The sequence below is a fragment of the Zingiber officinale genome, chromosome 4B (genome assembly GCF_018446385.1).
Source record: "Zingiber officinale cultivar Zhangliang chromosome 4B, Zo_v1.1, whole genome shotgun sequence".
Classification (NCBI taxonomy): Eukaryota; Viridiplantae; Streptophyta; class Magnoliopsida; order Zingiberales; family Zingiberaceae; genus Zingiber; species Zingiber officinale.
The window spans coordinates 117,860,969-117,880,968 of record NC_055993.1 but is presented as its reverse complement, the minus strand read 5'-3'; the positions used below and the strand labels follow the sequence as shown (position 1 = coordinate 117,880,968).

The window sequence follows — 20,000 nt, the reverse complement described above, 5'->3', positions numbered from 1 at the left end:
GGGAGAGACTCTCTCTCACGCGTGGGTGCGCAGGGGGGTGTAAATTCAGGGCCCGGATTGCACTGAACCAAGTTGACTCGAGCGCGGCCTGCGCACACAAATGTCGGACCGATCGGGGTAAAAATTTGCCCAAGCGGAATAACCAACATTTTGCCACATAAATCTTTTTGCTGCTTGTGTAACGGATACATTAAAGAAATATTAATGCAGAATCAAAACGGCCAAATGAAAGTAATGATCATTAATTAATCATTAATATTGTCCTTTGGTCTTGAGCTCTTATATAAGGAGGTTGCGACCACAGGCAAAAGGTTACGTAGATAACACAGTGAAGCAAGCATAAGCTCTCCACCTTATTCCCCTCCTCTGTCGCGCAATTCCTGCTCAGCAGAGCGCCCGTGATAGTGTTCGGGTACCACTCAGTTAGCCGTGACCACCAGTGCTTGGTGGAGTTCACGGTCGACTGTTGTATCCTGGGAAACAGCCGACCCGAGTAAACCTCGAAGCACAGCCGGAGGTGGGCAAATTTGTTTCAAGAAAACTGCTATTTGCATACCTCAGTCAGCTCGCCCGATCGATCTCTTTGTCCGACCGACGACCTTACTGCCCGATCGGCCTTTCTGCTCTGCAGATCTAGTCTTCTGGTCTGTCAAGACTGCTTTGTCCTGGTCTGTTAATTCTGCTCTAACCGACCTAGTCATTCTGCTCTAACAGACCTGGTCTGCTGCTCTGGTCTGTCGCTCTGCAGACCTGCTCTACCGCTCTGGTTTGCTACTCTGGTCTGCCACTCTGCAGACCTGGTCTGTTGCTCTAGTCTGTCGCTCTGCAGACCTGCTCTGCCGCTCTAGTCTACCGCTCTGCAGACCTACTCTGCCACTCTGGTCTGTCGCTCTGCAGACCTGCTCTGCCACTCTGGTCTGCCGCTCTGCTGACCTGCTCGACTGCTCTGGTCTGCCGCTCTGCAGACCTAATCTTCTGCTCTACAGACTTGGTCTTCCGCTCTAGTCTGCAGCTCTACAGACCTGCTCTTCCACTCTGCAGACTTAGTCTTCTGCTCTGGTCTGCAGCTCTATAGACCTGCTCTTCCACTCTGCAGACTTAGTCTTCCGCTCTAGTCTGCCACTCTGTAGACCTGCTCTTCCACTCTGCAGACTTAGTCTTCCGCTCTGGTCTGCCGCTCTGCAGACCTGCCCTGTCGCTCTACTGCGTTACAGAAACCAGCCCCTGCTAGCAATCTGAGATTATCCGCTCTGGTCATTTCGACTGTAAGTTGAATTTAAATTCCGTGTAAGTTTTAAATTCAACTAAGTTTCCTAAAATCTCCGACAACAGATTATTTGGTTTCTAACAAAAAATTTATTTTGAACCTCATGTTATTTTTTCGCCCCGGGCCTCCTAACTCGAAGGACCGGGGCTGATCAGAATGATACTGAATTCCTAATGATCAGGCTTCAAATTAAACTACATTGATTTCCTGAAAATTTTGAAACGAAACCAAATGGAATAATCTCTTTCCTTCGACTGAAAACTGTAAGGTTCTCAAAAATGGCCTTATTCCAGTTGCCTTACCAAAATAACTGCATTATAAACATACAAAGATGTCGAAAGGAAACAAAAGTACTCATGACAATATTGTACCTCAGTTTGATCGCTTCTTGCAGAAAAGTATCGACAACTGACCATTAAATAGCTCATTGTCCGACAAAAGCAAGTAACGAAGCTTAGGTCACTTGTCTCCATGATCGGGCTACAGATACATGAGAGTTGTGCTCCTGGCAAGGGGAACTGAAATAAAGTCACCTTTGGAGGTAAAGTGAAGATATGACAGAGATGAGGCGAACTCTGCGTTTGCATACTTCCATCAGAGAACTCGACAGGTCCGGGTGTCTACGACTGCGGCTTTTGTGGGTTCAGGAAATTCCAAAGCTTCAGCAAGAGACAAGCGTTTGTTCCTCCACATAGACTCGGCCCATTGCTTCATTCTTTCACCTTCTTCCTTTCTGTTCTGTTGAATGCACAACAGATCCGCATATCCACCTTCAAATGGAAGGAAAGGCTATAGTAAGATTTTTCAAGTTACTGATTTTATTTATTTTCTAGTAAATACATATAAAAAAAAAGGGAAAAGAATTCAGACAGATATCATAGCAAGATGCAATTTTGAGAGAACTCGGTAAGTGTAACTAGCGGTGAGGGTATGCCAAGGTCAATTCTTAGATAACTACCTCTTAAGTGTTTTGAGGCTGACCAGGCTCCAACCTGGACTATCTCGGGCAGCGAGGTCAATTAGCCAATCAATCAACACATGGGTATTTTCAGCATAGGTTGGCCAGTTGTCTGCTACTGGAATTTCAGTGCTCTCTTTGACACTCTTGGATCTTTTGAGAGTGAATACTAATGAAGAAGAGGTACTGCAAAGGCGATCACGACAAATGACGAGTGTTTGGAAGGTTGTACTTTCTATTCCTAGGCACGGGCAATGCTGTAATATGTTAATGGATGTAGGGGAGTAAAACAATCTTAGGACCAAATAAATCTCAACAACTTGTCTCTATAGGTGGGATTTTCCCATAAGCGACGGATATAGTAGTCCATCATAGATAGAGGAAAAAAGAAAATACTCCAATGTCCTCAAAGAAAGATGAATAGCACAATTAGAAATAGCAAATGAAAACAAAATGTTTTCTCTATTTAATTTTTAATGGAAATGGAGAGTACAGCCCACTCTTTCATAGTAGCGAACTTAGAGCATGACATTTCACTGTTTAGCTCTTCATATCAAGGAAAAAGAGCACTAGGGAGATGAATGCTGAAAGACTTCCCCTTGTCAGATGATCTCATAAAGAGGGTATGTTATGTAGGACCGTTACGCACATGAGAGAGGGATGAATCGTGTAATTTTGAAAAATTTATCTTTTCGATTTTATAAAACAAGTACGCAATGGAAAAAATAAAAATAGAAACAAAAACAAGACTCGATCGGTTACTTGGTTTGGAGCCTTCGGCGACTACTACTCCAAAACCCACGATCTTACGGACCGTATCGATGGCAATTTACTATAATTCTCTTCCAGAACCGCCGAAAGAGGGAAACAAATATAATAGAAAAGATTGGATAAGTGTAATAAGCTACACTTTCCTTTTAAGCAATAATTAAGTATAGAAAGAAAATTTCGTTATCCAATGCTTGTAGATTATCAGATCGAGCTCTGTGTTGGACAGCTTCTCAGCAGTAGTCAATCGCAACAGTGTCGTAGCAGAGCAACAGCACGAAATCGGAGCAGTCGGAGCGTCGAACAAATGCGCAAAAGCTTGTAGAAGAGTTGTTTTCATTGCACTATTCGAAGCTTTCTTTTATAGAGTGTTCAAGGCGCCTTCCATCAGTAAAGTTTTATCCCGAGAAGACTGTGTCTTATCATCGCCGAGATCTTCTATGTTATCTGACCGGGCGCCTTCTATCACCCAGCTCAAGGCGTCTTCCATCGGTTCAAGGCGCCTCGGGTACTGTTCACCCGAGGCATTTTGTGCTCCTTTTGCCTGCAAAATGTGTTAGTCCAATACAAAATATCTAACATGCAAAACAAAATTAACACAATAATAAGATAGCAGTAATAATTAGTTCCTGTCCTTCCAAGATCATGAACTAATCATGATCTCAATTTAAGTTTCTAAAATGGGCTTAAATTAGACTTGCGCCTAAAGTCCCAAATTAGGACTCGTCCTCACAAGAACACTCTTCTTCTACTTACCTTATTATACAAAATTGCTTGACTCTTCCTTGGTTCACCAGGTCTTCCCGCCAATTGTCAGGTTCGCAGACTCAACTAGACTTCGGCCAGCTGTCACGTCCCGCAAACTCAGTCGGGCTCCCATCAGATATCATGTCACTCCTTGACTTATCTGGACTTCTACACCAACTATCAGGTCCTCAAACCTAGGTGGATTTCAGTCTGGTGTCAGACCAGTCAAGTCCTGCACACTTGGTAGAAAGGTTGGATCACACAACACATCTAACTTTAATCCTCTTGTTATTTATCAAAACTTAGGTTTGACCATTAATACTAAATGTACCAACAATCTTTTCCCTTTTGATGTAATGACAACCTAAGTTAAAGTTAGAAAAAAATATATAGTAACAAAAAATGATTAAGTTTTGTAGATTTTCTTTTGGGTTTTCTTACTTAAACTCTAACCCTCCCCCTTTGACATTGATCAAAAAATATACATATAAATATACCAAAGTATGAAATATGTAAATACACAAGTAAGCATATCAAGTAATAAATTTTCAAAGGTAAAGTTTTTTCATAAAAACTTGCAGGTGTATTTCAAGGAGGAATTTGTGATAAGAAAATTTTTTAAAGTATTTAAGGAAATTTTCAAATTTGCATAAAGGTTTTCAAAATTTTGAAAATTAAATTTTTCAAAAACCAAACATCTTGCAAAGATAAACTTTACAAGAATTTTGCAAACCATTTTTCAATGCAAAATTAATTTTTCAAAGCAAATTTCAAAAGTAATTTTTGAAATAATTTGTAGAGAGGTGTTGCAAAGTAATTTTTTAAAGTTTATTTTTTGCAAGACAATTTTGAAAAGAGTTTTTCAAATTATTTTTTCAAAATATTTTCAAAGTAATTTTTAAAATATTTTTCAATTCATTTTTCAAAATAGACATTTTAAAAAGTATAAGAGTATTTTAGAAGCAAGTTTTGAAAGTAAGTTTTGAAAACATTTTACAAAATATTTTTCAAAAAGATTAAGCAAAAATAGTTTTGAAAATATTTCCAGATGTTTTTCCAACAAAGTTTGAAAAGGGTGTTCAGAGTATTTTAATCCTTCCTCCCCCTTAAGTTGACACTCCCCCTGAACTTGACACCTATGGTTATCAAGGAGCTCTCTCTACTTGTTTAAGGAACTTAGTGTTGGAATACTGATTTTCAGAAAATATGTAACTTTGAAAAACTATATAAGTGAAGTTTGATTAATTTGAGATTGTTTAAATTAATCGTTAATTAATTATTCCAGGAAGATTGATCTAGGATTAAGTTAATTAAATTAATTTTCATGCTAAATGAATCAATTGGTTACTAATGCTTTATTAATTAAGTTAAAGATAAGTTTGAATTCTTAAGTTCGAATTAAGTGTATTTAATAAGTCTATTTTTGGATTGATAGTTTACTTGAAACTAAATTGGATTGTTTATTATCAAACATTGATTAAATATTATTTAAATTTTAATTGTATTAAGTTAAGTTTAATTACATTTTAATTTAGGTGAAATTAAGGATTACGTTGTAATTAATTTAAGTATGAATTGATTGATTAATTTTCAGAATAATTATTTATTTTAAATTAATAATACTTAGTTATTAATTGAGATTTAAATTAATTGATTAGTAATTTAATTGATTTAAATTAAGTTAGTTTAAAGTTTTAATTAGGTTAAATTACATTAATGTATTAATTAAATTAAGTTTTCAATTAAGGTTATCCTAAATTATTAATCAAGGTTAGATTAATTAAAGTTAAGTTTATGTTAAGTTAGATTAATGTTTTGAGTTTAATTTAATTAAGCTTTAATTGTTTACTTATTAATTATTTAATTCAGTTTTAAGTTTAAATTAATTAAATTTTAATGATTTAATTATTTGTTTAATTAAGATTTAGGTTTAAATTAATTAATTTAAGTTTAAATTAATTTCATTAAGTTTAAGTTTTATTTAAATTAGTATTTCATGAAAGTTTTTACCGTTTCTAGTTAAAGTTATGTTTTTTTTTTAAGTTAAAAAAAAAATATTTATAAAATAATTTTAAGAGATTTTTAAAATGATTTTTAAAAGGTTTAAAAGATTTAAAAATCATTTTAAAAATCTTTTAAACTGATTTTTAAGAGATTTTTAAAATAATTCAGAGTCTAAATTTGATTAAATTAATTTTTAAGTTTGTGTTTAAGTTTAAATTTAATTTTTAAGTTTAAGTTTTAAATTTTAAGTTTTTTTTTAAATTTTAATTTAATTTTAATTGATCTAATCATCTCACCCGGTCTAAATTTTTAGACAAAGATATCTTATCGTTTTTGTGAGATGAATTAAGTTAGATTTTTAGGGATTGGCTTAACTTGGGTTAGATTCAAGTTTAACTTTGGGTAAATCAAGCTGACATTCTTTGAATAAATTTCTAGACTGTCACACGACATCATTAAAGTAACCACATGCTTTGAGATTTTTCAAATAGTCCTGTTCAAAGAACTTAAAACAAAACTTTGGTCTAACCAGTTTAGATTGGTAAGAAGTAGCTTCAGTTAGTTCCACTAAATCAAATGCACCAGGTCGAACACATATGATTCTTCTTAGACATGAATAGACAAAGCTTCCCTAACCTAATATCATCCCAAACTTCTCTTGTACTATTTGCCAAGTTAAATTAGTCCCTAATTTAACTAGTCCTAATTACCCAACTGGGTAAACTATTATTTTGGAAGTGTCAACTAGTTTAGTGCCTCCCCTGAATTATTGAGCTTGGATTTAAGTTTTAGGTTTATGTCAATTAGTTTTATAATTGTAATAAACTTGATTATAGCCTAAATTTAGATTGATTTTGTAGTTATTTAATTTAACTTTAGTTCTTTGGTTTGAGTTTGATTTATTTTATTTTATTTTATCTTTTAGATTTAAATTTGAACTAGTAGGTTTAAGTTTTGCTTTTGGGTTTGAATTATTTATTTTATTTGATTTAGTTTTAGGTAGTGAATTTCATTTTTGAGTACATAGTATTGATTGAGTCTTACTTGCTTGGTTAGAAAAGCTTTTGGAACCCAAGCTTTGGTTGATTTGTTGCTTTGATAAAAAAAAATGATTTATTTGAGTTGTTTTTATATCCGAATCTAGATTTGTTATAAACAGCTTTTTGTGATCTAAGTATAAGGTCTAGGTTTTTAAATTTTGTTGTAAATTTTTCAAGTAAGTTTTTAAGGTTAAATATTTCAATTTTTAATGTGGAATTATCTTCTTCAAGTTTAGCAACTTGAGTTGAATTTTCAGATTGATTTGATTTAGTTATTGGGTTTGATTTAAGTTGTTCTTTTAGCTCCTTATTTTCTTTATTAAGTGTATCTATTTGACTTTCAACAACAGATAACTTCTTATGTAAACATGAAATAATCTTAAAAATCTAGAGCTTAGAGTAGAGTTTACCTTGGTGGAACCTTCGAAAACGAGTTTGGACTCGTGGCTCGACTCCTATTCTGACTCTTCATCTTGTCCCAATTCGTTTTCTGATTCTGGTCCGGTTGCCATCAGTGTCAAATAATTGTTATGCTTCGGTTCGTCGTTATCCGATTCCTCCAAAGATGACTCGTCTCAAGTTGCCTTGAGTGCCTTCTTTTTCTTGAGGTTCTTGGGTTTATCTTCCTTGATGTTCAGACACTCGTGCTTGTAGTGGCCCTTTTTGTTACATCCGAAGCAGGTGATGTTTAACTTGCTGATGTTGGGCTTGATAATCTTTTGAAGGTCCTTTGTGTTGAAGTCCTTTTTAGTGAACATTCGCCACACCATATTCACCAATTGCTCTTCTAGATCCAAGTCCTGACTCAGACTCAGATTCCGCCTTTTGCTTGGTCTTATTCTTTGTCTGATTTGTAGAACCTGCAAGAAACACGATACCTTTCTCGGTCTTTTGGGAGCTAGTCTGTTCGTGCAGCTCTAGTTCACAGAATAGTTCATCTAATTTAAGTTTATTTAAGTTTCTCGAAACTTCACAGGCATCCACTATAGATGTCCATAGTGCATTTCGAGAAAATGAATTTAAATTACCTTATAACATCCCGATTTTAAAGTTTGTGGCCGATAAGGTGCAAACCGATGTCTTTGATCCTCGCGTGAAGTTTTATCTTTTCTCCATCCTACATTTTGATATTATATAATGAATTTAATAGGAGGTTTCTTTGTGTTACCTTCGTGTCACTGGTGCCCTCGTGTAGTTCGATTAGCTTGTCCCAGAGCTCCTTTGCATTTTCAAATGGACCAATCTGTTGAAAATTGGACCAACAAACAAGTAAATAAATTACTTATCTTACACTAACAATAACAACACTACAACACCTTTTTGTGGATCACTCACAATTCTTAGACAAAGAAGAAAAAATAAAAAACTTTGACTCACAAATTGATACTTGATTGATGAATAAAACTAAATACAAGGTAGAGTATTTATAGTACTCTTCATACAATTTTGACCGTTCAATTAAATTAAATCCTAGCCATTGAAATTCTAATTCTTATCCATGAAATGAGAAAAACACTCTTGACAACACATTTAATTTTATCTTTTATCAAGTCGTCATCTTTATCTATTAAAAAAATAAATAATTAAATAGCAAATCTTATCTATAACTCTTATCTTTTATTGGATAAGTTTTATCCTTTATTTGGATTGGAGTTGATATTTAACACTCCCCCTCAACACCAACCCTTTGTACTATGCCGAGTTGATCACGAAACCTTTTGAATTTACTGGCGCTCAAGCCTTTTGTGAACAAATCTGCAACTTGATCATCTGTACTGATTTGTCTCATCTCAATTTCTTCTTGGAGAACTTTTTCTCTGATAAAATGATAGTGCACTTCAACATGTTTAGTTCTTGCATGAAAGATCGGATTTTCTGCCAAACGAATTGCCGATTGATTGTCACAATATATTGGAACTGCATAATCAACTGGTTGATGTAGGTTATTTAATCGTTGAATCAACCATGTGCTTTCTTGAGTTGTCATTGCTGCTGCTCGATACTCAGCTTCAGTGCTTGATAATGATACAGTTGGTTGTCTCTTGCTGTACCAAGAAATAGCTCCAGAACCAAGCTTAAATAAGTAACCAGTTGTTGACCTTCTGGTGTCATGATCTCCTGCATAGTCAGCATCACAGTAACCAACTAACTTACAGTCTCCAATTCTTTTATACACAAGATCATAATCAATTGTGCTCTTCACATATCTTAGTATTCGTCGAACTGCATCCAAATGAGGCTTCATTGGATTTGCATGTACCGACTTATTACACTAACTGCATAAGAAATATCAGGTCCAGCTTTTTCCTTCATGTGCACACATTCTGAAATTTGATTCCATAGGTGTTGAGATTGGTTTGCAGTCGAGCATTCCGAACCTTTTCAACAAGTCTTTGGAGTACTTTTGTTGACAAAGGAATATTTCTTTTTGTGTGCGGTCAATCTCTAAACTAAGAAAATGCTTGAGTTGTCCAAGTTCTTTCATTTGAAATCAGACTGATAAATTCTCTTTTGTCTGAAGAATTTCTGATCCATCATCACCGGTGATGACTAAGTCATCAACATATACAAGCACGATAGCTAGTTTTCCTTCATTTGATTTGACAAATAGGCTAGAATTTGCAGATGTTACTAAATAACCACTCTGAGTTAGAAATTCAGCAATCTTACCATACCATGCCCTAGGTGTTTGTTTCAATCCATAGAGCGCTTTCCGCAGTTTACACACATATTCAGGATGATGTTGGTTCTGAAAACCTATTGGTTGGATCATATGAATTTCTCGATCCAATTCTCCATGAAGAAAAGCATTTTTCACATCCATTTGCCACAGATTCCAATCTTTGTTGGTTGCAAGTGCAAGTAGAACTCGTACAGTTGTAAGTTTCGCCACCGGACTAAACGTTTCATCATAGTTTAGTCCGTACTGTTGAGAGAAGCCACGAGCTACCAATCGTGCCTTATACCTTTCAATTGACCCATCTGGACGACGCTTTATTTTGTAAATCCATTTGCACGAAATGGGTTTCACATCTCTTGGTTTTGGTATGAGATCCCAAGTCTGATTTTGTTGCAGTACATCAATCTCTTGTTTCATGGCTGTCATCCACTCAGAACTTTGTGATCCTTTTTCAAACGTCTCAGGCTCTACTGCTTCTTCAACTATGGCTGCATTTGCATATTTTGGATTTGGCCTTCGTGTTCTTGTTGACCTTCGGAGTTAAGATTATGGAGTTAATTCTTCCACTTCATTAGGCCTTTCTTCTTCATTTGGATGTCGATATATGCCGGTTTGCCAAGGACTCTGAGTCACTCTTTGCTCTGCATCATTATCATTTGGACCTCCTGATTCATCTGAACCTGATTGAAGTTGAACTATATGCTCCCTCATCTTTTGTTGTACTTTATCTTCAAGGTCTTTAGATTCTGACAAGACCTCCTTCTCTGTGGTCCACCAAGAAGATGCTTCATCGAACACTACATTTCGTGAAGTGTAACATCTTTCGCTTGTTGGATCGCAGTATTTCCACCCCTTTCTTTGGCTATCGTATCCCACAAAGATGCATCTAATAGCTTTCTTGTCAAACTTGTTTCGTAAGTGATCAGGAACAAATACATAACATACACATCCAAATACTCGAAAGTAGCTAACTGTAGGTTTTTTGTTCCATAACTTCTCAAAGGGTGAAATAAATTCTAACCTTGGTTGAGGAAGTTTATTGATGATAAAAGCTGCACTCCTCATTGCTTCAGCCCAAAAACGTCCAGGTACATTCTTCTCATGCAGCATACTTCAACAAATTTCTGCAAGATGTTGGTTCTTTCTTTCTGCTACACCATTCTGCTGTGGTGTGTTGGCACAAGTGTATTGATGATATACTCGACTTTCTCTCAAATATTGAGAGAACTCTCTTGAGCTATATTCTCCTCCATTGTCTGTGCGCAAGCAACATATCTTTTTTCCCAATTCTCCTTCGACTGACTGCTTGAACTCTTTGAACATTGAGAAGGTATCAGATTTTTCTTTCATAAATAAAATCCACACATACCTTGAGAAATCATCAATGAATGTCACCATATACCGCATACCACCAATTGACGACTGCTTAACAGGCCCGAATACATCAGAGTGAACTAACTCTAATGGTTCCTTTGCTTTGAAGTTTGACTCCTGATATGGTAATTGGTGTGCTTTACCATACTGACATCCTGCACATATTGTGTCTGTTCGTATGTCTAGTTGAGGAAGTCTCTTGAGCATCGACTTCTGCATCATCATGTTTAATTTGGAATAGCTAACATGACCTAGCCGCATGTGCCATATAACTGCTGTCTCACTTTTTCTTGTCTTGTCTATATATGCAGACTCTGCTGACATCACGTAGAGCGACTCTAATCGTTGACCCTCCATTGTTGGTGTTTCTGAAATTTTGAGGTTTCGATATACCTTTACATTTTCAGGACCAAATAGAACATAATGACCTGAAGATGTTAATTGGGCCACAGACAGTAAATTCTTCTTCATTCCTGGGACATGATAGACATCTTGAAGAGGCACTTGGTTAGAATTATATCGAGGCGTAATTACCGTCTTACCAACATGTGCTACTGGTAACCTTGAGTTGTCGGCTGTAACCACCATACGAGCTCCTTTGTATTGAGATAAGTTCTGCAATTTTTCTTTATCACCCGTCATATGATTTGAGCAGCCTGAATCCACGATCCAATCATTTTTGTAGTCAATCTGTTCTAGCGTTGTTGGGAGAGCCAAGTCTTTTTCCTCCGTAGCCATCAAAGCTTCAGCATCCCAATCATCTTCGCTATTCTCTTTAGAATTGGAAGTAGCAGTGTTGCTTTGAACGAACCTTTTCTTGGACCAACAATCTTTTGCCATGTGGCCCACCTTCCCACAATTGTAGCACTCGCCAGAAAATTTTTTACGATCACCATAATTCTTCGAGGCTCCCCCTGGACGAGAGCCTCCATTCCCATGATAGCTTTTTCCTTTGTCGCCATCCTTTTTAGATCCACCAGTGTGCCGTTTGAAGTTGCCTTTATTTTTGTTGGTGTAGAGCGCTTCTTCTTCATCTTTTAGTGAGAGTCCTCCCATCTACTTAGCCATAGCTTCTTAACCTGCAAGTAAATTTTCAAATTCAAGAAGCGATGGCTGTGTTGGCCATCCTTGTATAGCAGCAATAAATCCTCGATATTCTGGCCTCAAACCATGAATGATTATTCTTTTTATCCTTGCTTCCCCAATAGGAGCTGATGGATCTAGCTCTGAAATTTCGCGACATATCAACTTCACCTTGTGGAAGTATTGGGCAATCGTCTTGTCACATTGCGCTATTGACAATAGCTCGTTCTCCAGAAGTTGCAATCTTGTATCATTCTTCTTTGAAAAAAGTGTAGCAAAGATATTCCACACTTCCTTTGGTGTTTTGGCATCTCGGATGTGCTCCAACATTTCTTCTTCAATTGTGATCTTTAAGGCAAACATTGCTTTACCTGCCTTAATCTTCCATTTTCGCAAAATGCCATTAGTGTCTTCTGCCGGCTGCGTAGCTTCACTACCACCAACAACCTCCCAAAGATCTTGACCTTGTAGGTAAGACTCCATGCATGTTGCCCACATGTTGTAGTTTTTGTTGTTGAGCTTCTTGATACCTCCTACTACTTGAAGGTCCCCCATCACGTCGAAAAGCTTTGATTATACCAAACAAGTTTGATTAAAAAAAAACTTGTAAAGCATAAAACTCCTCACAATCTAAGATAGCTCCACCAAGAATAATCCCTGATTAACTTGGCTCTGATACCAATTGTTGAAAATTGGACCAACAAACAAGTAAATAAATTACTTGTCTTACACTAACAATAACAACACTACAACACCTTTTTGTGGATCACTCACAATTCTAAGACAAAGAAGAAAAAACAAAAAACTTTGACTCACAAATTGATACTTGATTGATGAATAAAACTAAATACAAGGTAGAGTATTTATAGTACTCTTCATACAATCTGGACCGTTCAATTAAATTAAATCCTAGCCATTAAAATTCTAATTCTTATCCATGAAATGAGAAAAACACTCTTGACCACACATTTAATTTTATCTTTTACCAAGTCGTCATCTTTATATATTAGAAAAATAAATAATTAAATAGCAAATCTTATCTATAACTCTTATCTTTTATTGGATAAGTTGTATCCTTTATTTGGGTTGGAGTTGATATTTAACACAATCCAGTTGAATTTCTCCTTGGTCAGTCCGCACTTGAGGGTGTTTAGTGCTTTGGAGTCGATATCGCTTTTCTCCTCATGTTCGGGTTCCAATTCTCCTGCTCTATTGGTATTTTGGTTGCTTCGTCAATCGGTGCCTGGTACCCACATCGGATTGAGAACGTCAATGTCTGTCTTGAGTTATACTTCTATTCTCTTCTTCTAATATGGGAAGTTGTCTCCGGTGAAGAACGTCGGGCACGCAATGCTGAAGCCTTCATTTGGGCCATGTGATTACTGAAATAGAAAACTAGAGAGAAGTACCAAGACTTGGTCTCGGATTAGTAGCGCGGGAGAAGAAATAATAGAATAAGACTCGAGTAGTGTTCCACCAATTTGAGTAATTCAAGAAAATTAAAGTGAAAATTTTATCTGAAAGAGGCAACAATGCCGGTTCAGATTAATTCGAAAAAAACTTAAAATAGAAAAATTAAAGCGAAAAAAAAGGACAAATAAACCCCCTACTTGATTGGTGATTGCACCAATTTAGAGCTAACAGGACTCTGATACCACTTGTAGGACTGTTACGCACATGAAAAGAGGGTGAATCACGTGGTTTTGAAAAACTTATCTTTTCGGTTTTATAAAATAAGTACACGGTGGAAAAGATAAAAATAGAAACAAAAACAAGAACTTGATCGATTACTTGGTTCGGAGCCTTCGGCGACTCCTACTCCAAAACCCACGATCCACGTGGATCCTGCGGATCGTATCGATAGGTAATTCACTATAATCCTCTTCTAAAATCGCCAGAAGAGGAAAACGAGCACAATAGAAAAGATAGAATAAGTGTAACGAGCTACACTTTCCTTTTAAGCAATAATTAAGTACAAAAAGAAAACTTTGTTACCCAACGCTTGTAGATTGTCGGATCGAGCACTGTGTTGGACAGCTTCTTAGCAGTAGTCGATCGCAGCAGCGTCGTAGCAAAGCAGTAGCACAAAGTTGGAGCAATCGGAGCGTCAAACGGATGCGCAAAATCTTATAGAAGAGTTATTTTCGTTGCACTGTTCGAAGCTTTCTTTTATAGTGTTCAAGGCGCCTTCCATAACACTGGAGGCGCCTTCCATCGACAAAGTTTTATCCCGAGAAGACTATGCCTTATCGTCGCCGAGGTTTTCTATGTTATCCGACAGAAGACACCTTCAAGCCTCTCCAAGGCGCCTTCCATCGCCCAACTCAAGGCGCCTTCCATCGATTTAAGGCGCCTCGGGTATTGTTCACTTGAGACATTTTGTGTTGCTTTTGCCTAAAACAAAGTTAGCACAATAATAAGATAGTAGTAATAATTAGTTTCTATCCTTCCAAGATCATGAACTAGTCATGGTCTCAATTTAGGTTTCCAAAATAAACCTAAATTAGACTTGCGCCTAAAGTCTCAAATTGGGACTCATCCTCACTGTAACACTCTCCTCTAGTGACTTACCTTACTTACTATACAAAATCGCTTGACTCTTGCTTGATCCACCATGTCTTCTCGCCAATTGTCAAGTCCACAGACCCAACTGAACTTCGGCCAACTATCAGGTCCTGTGGACTCAGCCGAACTTCATGCCAGATATCAAGTCACTCCTTGACCTATCTGAACTTTTCAACAGCTATCAGGTCCTCCAAACCTAGTTGAATTTCAACCCGGTGTCAGACTAGTCAAGTCCTGTACACTTGATAGCAAGGTTAGATCACACAAAACATCTAACTTTAATCCACTTGTCATTCATCAAAACTTAGGTTTGATCATTGATGTCAAATGCACCACCAACATGTTACGCTGTGAGGAAAACTAGAATATAAAAGGGAAAAGATAGAGGATTTAGAATCAGAGAGAAAAGACAGTGGACTTGGATCTACATGCATAGACTATGAATATGAATATGGTGATTGGAATCAAGAGATCAGTCAACATAAAGAAGAGCAACAATATCCATGGATTGGTGGGTCTTACAAGAGGCATCGGTGGGGAGTCGAGGTGAGAGGAGTAGGTGACCTGAGAAGTTTGTTGGGGCAGATCTACAAACTCCGATACTATAGATTTAGAGAAAGAAAGGAGCAACGAAGATACTGGTGAACAGAATAGGATTTAGGCTGTGTTCTCACAGCAACAGAACTTGGTGGAGGCTTCCACCAGAAGGGAATGGTTCCAAAGTGAGGAAGACCCCATGAGATGAACTTGCGAATAGTAGAAAGGCTCTAAGGATCTTCTGAGTGTAAACTTGGGTAGGCTGAGCCACCGCTCCAAATTTAGAGCATAGAGGCGAAGGCTTAAAGGCCTAGGGAAAAAATAGAGCCACTGATCAATCTTAAAGGCGAGCAAATAGTGTCCAGATCTTCTCTTATCAAGGGTCCTGGAGGAAATTAGAGCTGAAACCTGAAAGGTCACATGCATGAGAGATGGGGGTGCTGGGAAACAAGTTGGAGCTGGCAGCAGGTGAAGGAAATGCGGTGTCTGCAGAGGCAGAGGCAGAGGCAGAGGCAGAGTGCTCGACTCTTGACACACAAGGATATATTGACAAAGATCCGAGTCACAATAATAGAGGCGCACAATAAAATTGTTGAGTATTCAGATAAGAGAGATTCAAAGGCAATTGCTTCGATGTGGGCAAGCCAAGTGGCCACTCTTGTAAACACTAATCCTACGAACTGCCTTGATACGACTTAGAATTTGTTTAAAAAAAACATGTTGCATATGTTGTAAAAGGATAACTGCATGTATATGTTGATTATGGTACAACCTTAAACATAAAATACCATCATGGGCAATTAACCTAACACCTCGGACAACTATAAACTACTACCATAGAGAAGGCAATATAACTCTGTTAACCTAATACCTCTGACAACTATAAACTACTACCATAGAGAAGCCAGTACCAGCATTTTTATGAAGTATTAGCATGCCAGGTTAAATAGAAATAATGGGACAAGAATTTAAATATTAGAATTTACTATAGAATAAAAGTTTCAGTTATTTCTATGAGATCTCGTCATTGATGATACCTATTTAATAAAATTTAAGAAGATTTTCCCCAGGTCTATAAGCCCTGTGCAGGTTCTCTAATGGTTTTTGGGGTTGAAAAAATTAGCTAATCATGCTCAATTGCTGTAAATAAAAGGTGCATGTAAAACCTTAAGTTGATGTTTGGAGATTGAATTGTTTATTTTTTCTATTTTAATGATTGATTAACAGGATTTTCTCTATAAATCTTTCTGCCTTTCTATTCAAAATAACGTTATGCAAGAGCAACATCAATTCTAGGGACTATCTACTTCAGAAATTAAAACGCCAAGCAACAGAGCTACTTGATAGGAATATACAAGTATCTAGGACCTCTGTTAAATTAAAAAAAATGCACATTTTAGGCAGTAATTTAAAAATCTAATAGAAACAAACATTAAATGAAGGCATATGCTACAATACTTTTCAATTTATCATAAATGGCAATAGTTAATAGTATCTAATTTTATAGCAAGGTCAAAACCAGTATAATAAAGTGAACAAGATTGCAAGGCTACCTCTAGCTAGAGCAATTATGTCCCTCCTATCGAGTAGTGCAACAACTGCAAAGATATACAAAAGAGAGCAGCCTTTGTCAAAACTCAAAAATAAAAATAAGGACCTACAGACTTTAAATGGAAGGAAATTTCTAGTACCTTTCTCATTCAAGTCAGGAGCTTTGAGCAAATCTGTGGCCTTCCTGTACAATCCCTGTCAAACAGGCAACAACAATCCAAAGATACTACCGTTAAATTTTAGTATAGTAGTTCGACTAATTTTAAGAAAACACTAGATATTTGAATGAGATTTATTGAAAAATAGCATAAACTCAAAGCGCCATTGATGCAAGCTGAATCTCTATTCTTCATGCTCAAGCTCAAAAAGGCAGAATAGTCTATTTGAAGCATAAGGACAATAGTCAAAACTTTGATGATTAGTGATTCCTTGAAACAAGAAGCAGATGAACTTAATATCATAGACATTAATATTACTTGAAAATCTATCCAAATTGAAATATATGTGACATTTGTCTAAATTTAGTTTTACAATGCGGCAAAGGACAAGCTAACTTAAAGAGCCATTGATGCAAGCTCAAGATCTACACTTGAAGCTCAAGCTGAAAATTGGTGACTAGTCTATTTGAAGCATAAGGGCAATAACCAAAAACACTAAAGATCAGTGGCTTGAAACAAGAAGCAGATGAAGTTAATATCACACAGACGTTAATACTACTTGGAGATCTATCCAAAATGAAATATACATTACATTTGTTAAGATTTTGTGGTACAGAACAAACTAACCTCTTGAATTATTATAGAGCTTGACGCTTCCACCTGTGCCTTGCGCTTATACATAATGGCTATGCAAGTCAAGATCACACCAACTTTTGGATGAGTTGAACCTAAATCAACTCAAAGAATAAGCACTAATTGTACTCTACAAAAGGAAAAAGCAGATAATCTGTTCAAATCTTCAGGGAAATAGCCACAAACCAAAATGTTCTTCAGCCTTGACAAGAGCCTTTGTTAGTTGTTCCTCGGCCTCTGCAAAGTTCCTGTATGTAATAGTTTGTGCAGAAATAACAAATGTGAACAACATGGTAAGGTGATAAATTAGAAATCAATAGAAAAATATGCAATCATAGAATCTAGTGTCTAATAGGGGGCAAGCATGAACATACCCAGAATGAGACAGAAGTTGTCCCAAGGCACATGCTGCTCCGATTGTAACTTCTTCAGGCACCATATTGGTAGATGCTAGATAAGACATGCTCGATGTTTTTTTGGTCTCTAATGTCAAGAGTGCTTTCTCATAGAGTTCTTTTGATAATGAGAAATTCCCGATGCAATGTGAAATTTCCCCTTGAGAAAGAAGGCTAGTTCCTACATATATGAATCAAGTAACATATGTATTTATATTTATTTCTACTAACTTTGTACTGACATGTTTTACCTAATTGGTTTTCAGTTCTTCCCATACCACATTCCTTGGAGCCACCGTACACTGATTCCACTGAGGAAAGAAATACAAACAATGCTCACCTCAACCATGAACCTTCAACTATGAGACAAACTTAGCAATCAATTACATCAAAAACAAACCAGACATACAATCCCCATTTATAAGATCAACAAGTCCTTTAATTGATTTAGCACGAAATTTGGTAACCTCTGACACAGGAACACCGCCCTCTTCACTAGCTCTAAGCAAATGAGAACAATTGTCTGCAAGCAGCAACGAATTGGCATCCTATGGCACAGTAATCTTGAAGTGAATCTAGCTGTGAAAATCAAGGATAAAACTAGTAATGACTACGCACCTGACCAGTCTCCAAGTTTAACCCCACTCGACCCTCACAGGCAGCAACTGCTTATTCAAAATCAAAAGATAAGGGACATGGTTATTGTCGCCTTCTACATACAATACAAGAAGAAACTTTCTCGTCATTAGGGAAAGACCTCTAATATCAGAATCAGATATTGCCTTTTAGGGTTTCTGATAATGTTATCATTAATATCGCAAGGCAATCACAAACTAATAAATTCCTATATCTACACAGGAATACTAGATTGTGAACCAAAATCAAAAATATTTTGGCTAATTACCAATGAGATCTATTGAAGCTCGCCCTAACTGATGAACCATCTCAAGCTTCTCGTTGGCATCTTGAAGCTGCCCTCTGCAAATAAAATAGCAAGCAACGAGTACAAATCCTAGTCCTACTCATGATCCACATTATTCCTCGTAATCAGGAAAAGCAATGACCTCTCGTAAAGCAGAGTGGACAGGGCAAGCAAGATCATCCCCATGGCGTTGTCGCTCGAGCTAGTTCCCTCCACCGCTCCTCCTCCTCCTTCCCTCAGGTTGGACATTCCTTGCTCCAGCACCAGCATCGCATGGGAGTACGAATCTCCTGGTGAATGATGAGCAACTCACAGGGATAATCGAGCCAAGAACTCGAAATACACAAGGGACGACCAAAAAAAAATCATAAGGGGAAAATCAGGGACCTGATTTCTGCGATCTAGCAAGTCCGAGAGCGTACTGGGTCATCTCGAGGGCGAGCCGTTCCGGGGGGGAGGAGGCATCTCCGCCGCCGGTGCTGAAGAAACGGACGGCGGCGGATGCGGTGAGGAGTGGCGGGACGGACTTAGGGCAGCGGAGGAGAGCTTTGGCTGTTGATCCCCTCGCAGCTAATCGACCAAGCATCGCAATCCCGAGACGGAGCGAGAGACGGCGACTGGAAGTCCAGAACAGAGGAGGCGGCCAACGCCACCGCCGTCGTAGCAGCGGGGTCATATAGGTCGCAGAACGACACGTGCGCTGCTTACTGCTGGCTGCTGCTGGGGCTGGATGGTAGCGGGTCGGATTCTCGCGAACGAAGTCCGAATCCTCGAATTTAGTCCATTCCTATCTGGGCCATAACTTTTGAGGGTTGCATTTAGTCATGACCCATTCTGGTCAGAGTCGTATCCAAGGGTGCCACGGGCCTATAGCTTTGAGGGGCTAGGCCCACCATGAGGGTCCTAAAGCTGCTTGAGATGCTTGGAGGGTCGAGTTGATTCTGGAGCTTAGAAGGGCAACCGGAGTACAAAGCTGTGTGCATAGCTTAGGAGGATAAATTCTAGCAATTTCAAAATGTCGGGTGCTTAACTTCTTCCATATAAAGGGCCTGCCATAATAGATTACTTAGGATAAGTTATATCATTTTTGCTCTAATATGTGCAGATCTCTAAAATGCCCCAAACGGAATGCCTTGCAGATTTGGGATGCCGTGTCTGAGACTGAGATGCTCAGTCTACCAAGATCGTAGGTGATCGAGCTGTTGAGTATTTTGGAGTGCTAAGTCGGGTACGTGCTCAAGTTGCTAAGCAGTTGGGACACCGAGCTGGGGTGCTCAAATTGTCAAGCGCTCTAGATGCTAAACACTCTAGTTACTTA

At 37.6% G+C, this 20,000-nt stretch overlaps 1 protein-coding gene across 11 annotated transcripts; it reads right to left on the bottom strand.

Moving 5' to 3' along the window:
* Nucleotides 1–1,536: 1,536 nt before the first annotated feature.
* LOC121976192 lies at nucleotides 1,537–19,373 on the bottom strand. 11 transcript variants are annotated; one of them, XR_006110568.1, is made up of 14 exons: nucleotides 19,070–19,373; nucleotides 18,825–18,972; nucleotides 18,665–18,738; nucleotides 18,379–18,425; nucleotides 18,161–18,308; nucleotides 18,012–18,071; nucleotides 17,740–17,941; nucleotides 17,552–17,613; nucleotides 17,360–17,460; nucleotides 16,715–16,769; nucleotides 16,577–16,621; nucleotides 7,195–8,027; nucleotides 3,750–3,972; nucleotides 1,998–3,537 (listed from the first exon to the last, which is right to left on the bottom strand). XR_006110568.1 is itself a non-coding variant. In XM_042528259.1 (13 exons), the coding sequence occupies exons 1-12, from the start codon at nucleotides 19,356–19,358 to the stop codon at nucleotides 1,862–1,864; spliced, it is 1,407 nt and encodes a 468-aa protein (XP_042384193.1). In that variant the 5' UTR covers nucleotides 19,359–19,373; the 3' UTR covers nucleotides 1,537–1,785; nucleotides 1,857–1,861. The 11 variants fall into 11 exon arrangements, 5 of the variants coding, with proteins under 5 accessions (XP_042384193.1, XP_042384192.1, XP_042384191.1 ...); XM_042528259.1 differs by lacking the exons at nucleotides 3,750–3,972; nucleotides 7,195–8,027 and adding an exon at nucleotides 1,537–1,785 and having other exon boundaries at nucleotides 1,857–2,037; XM_042528258.1 differs by lacking the exons at nucleotides 3,750–3,972; nucleotides 7,195–8,027 and adding an exon at nucleotides 1,537–1,772 and having other exon boundaries at nucleotides 1,857–2,037.
* Between the last annotated feature and the right edge of the window lie 627 nt (nucleotides 19,374–20,000).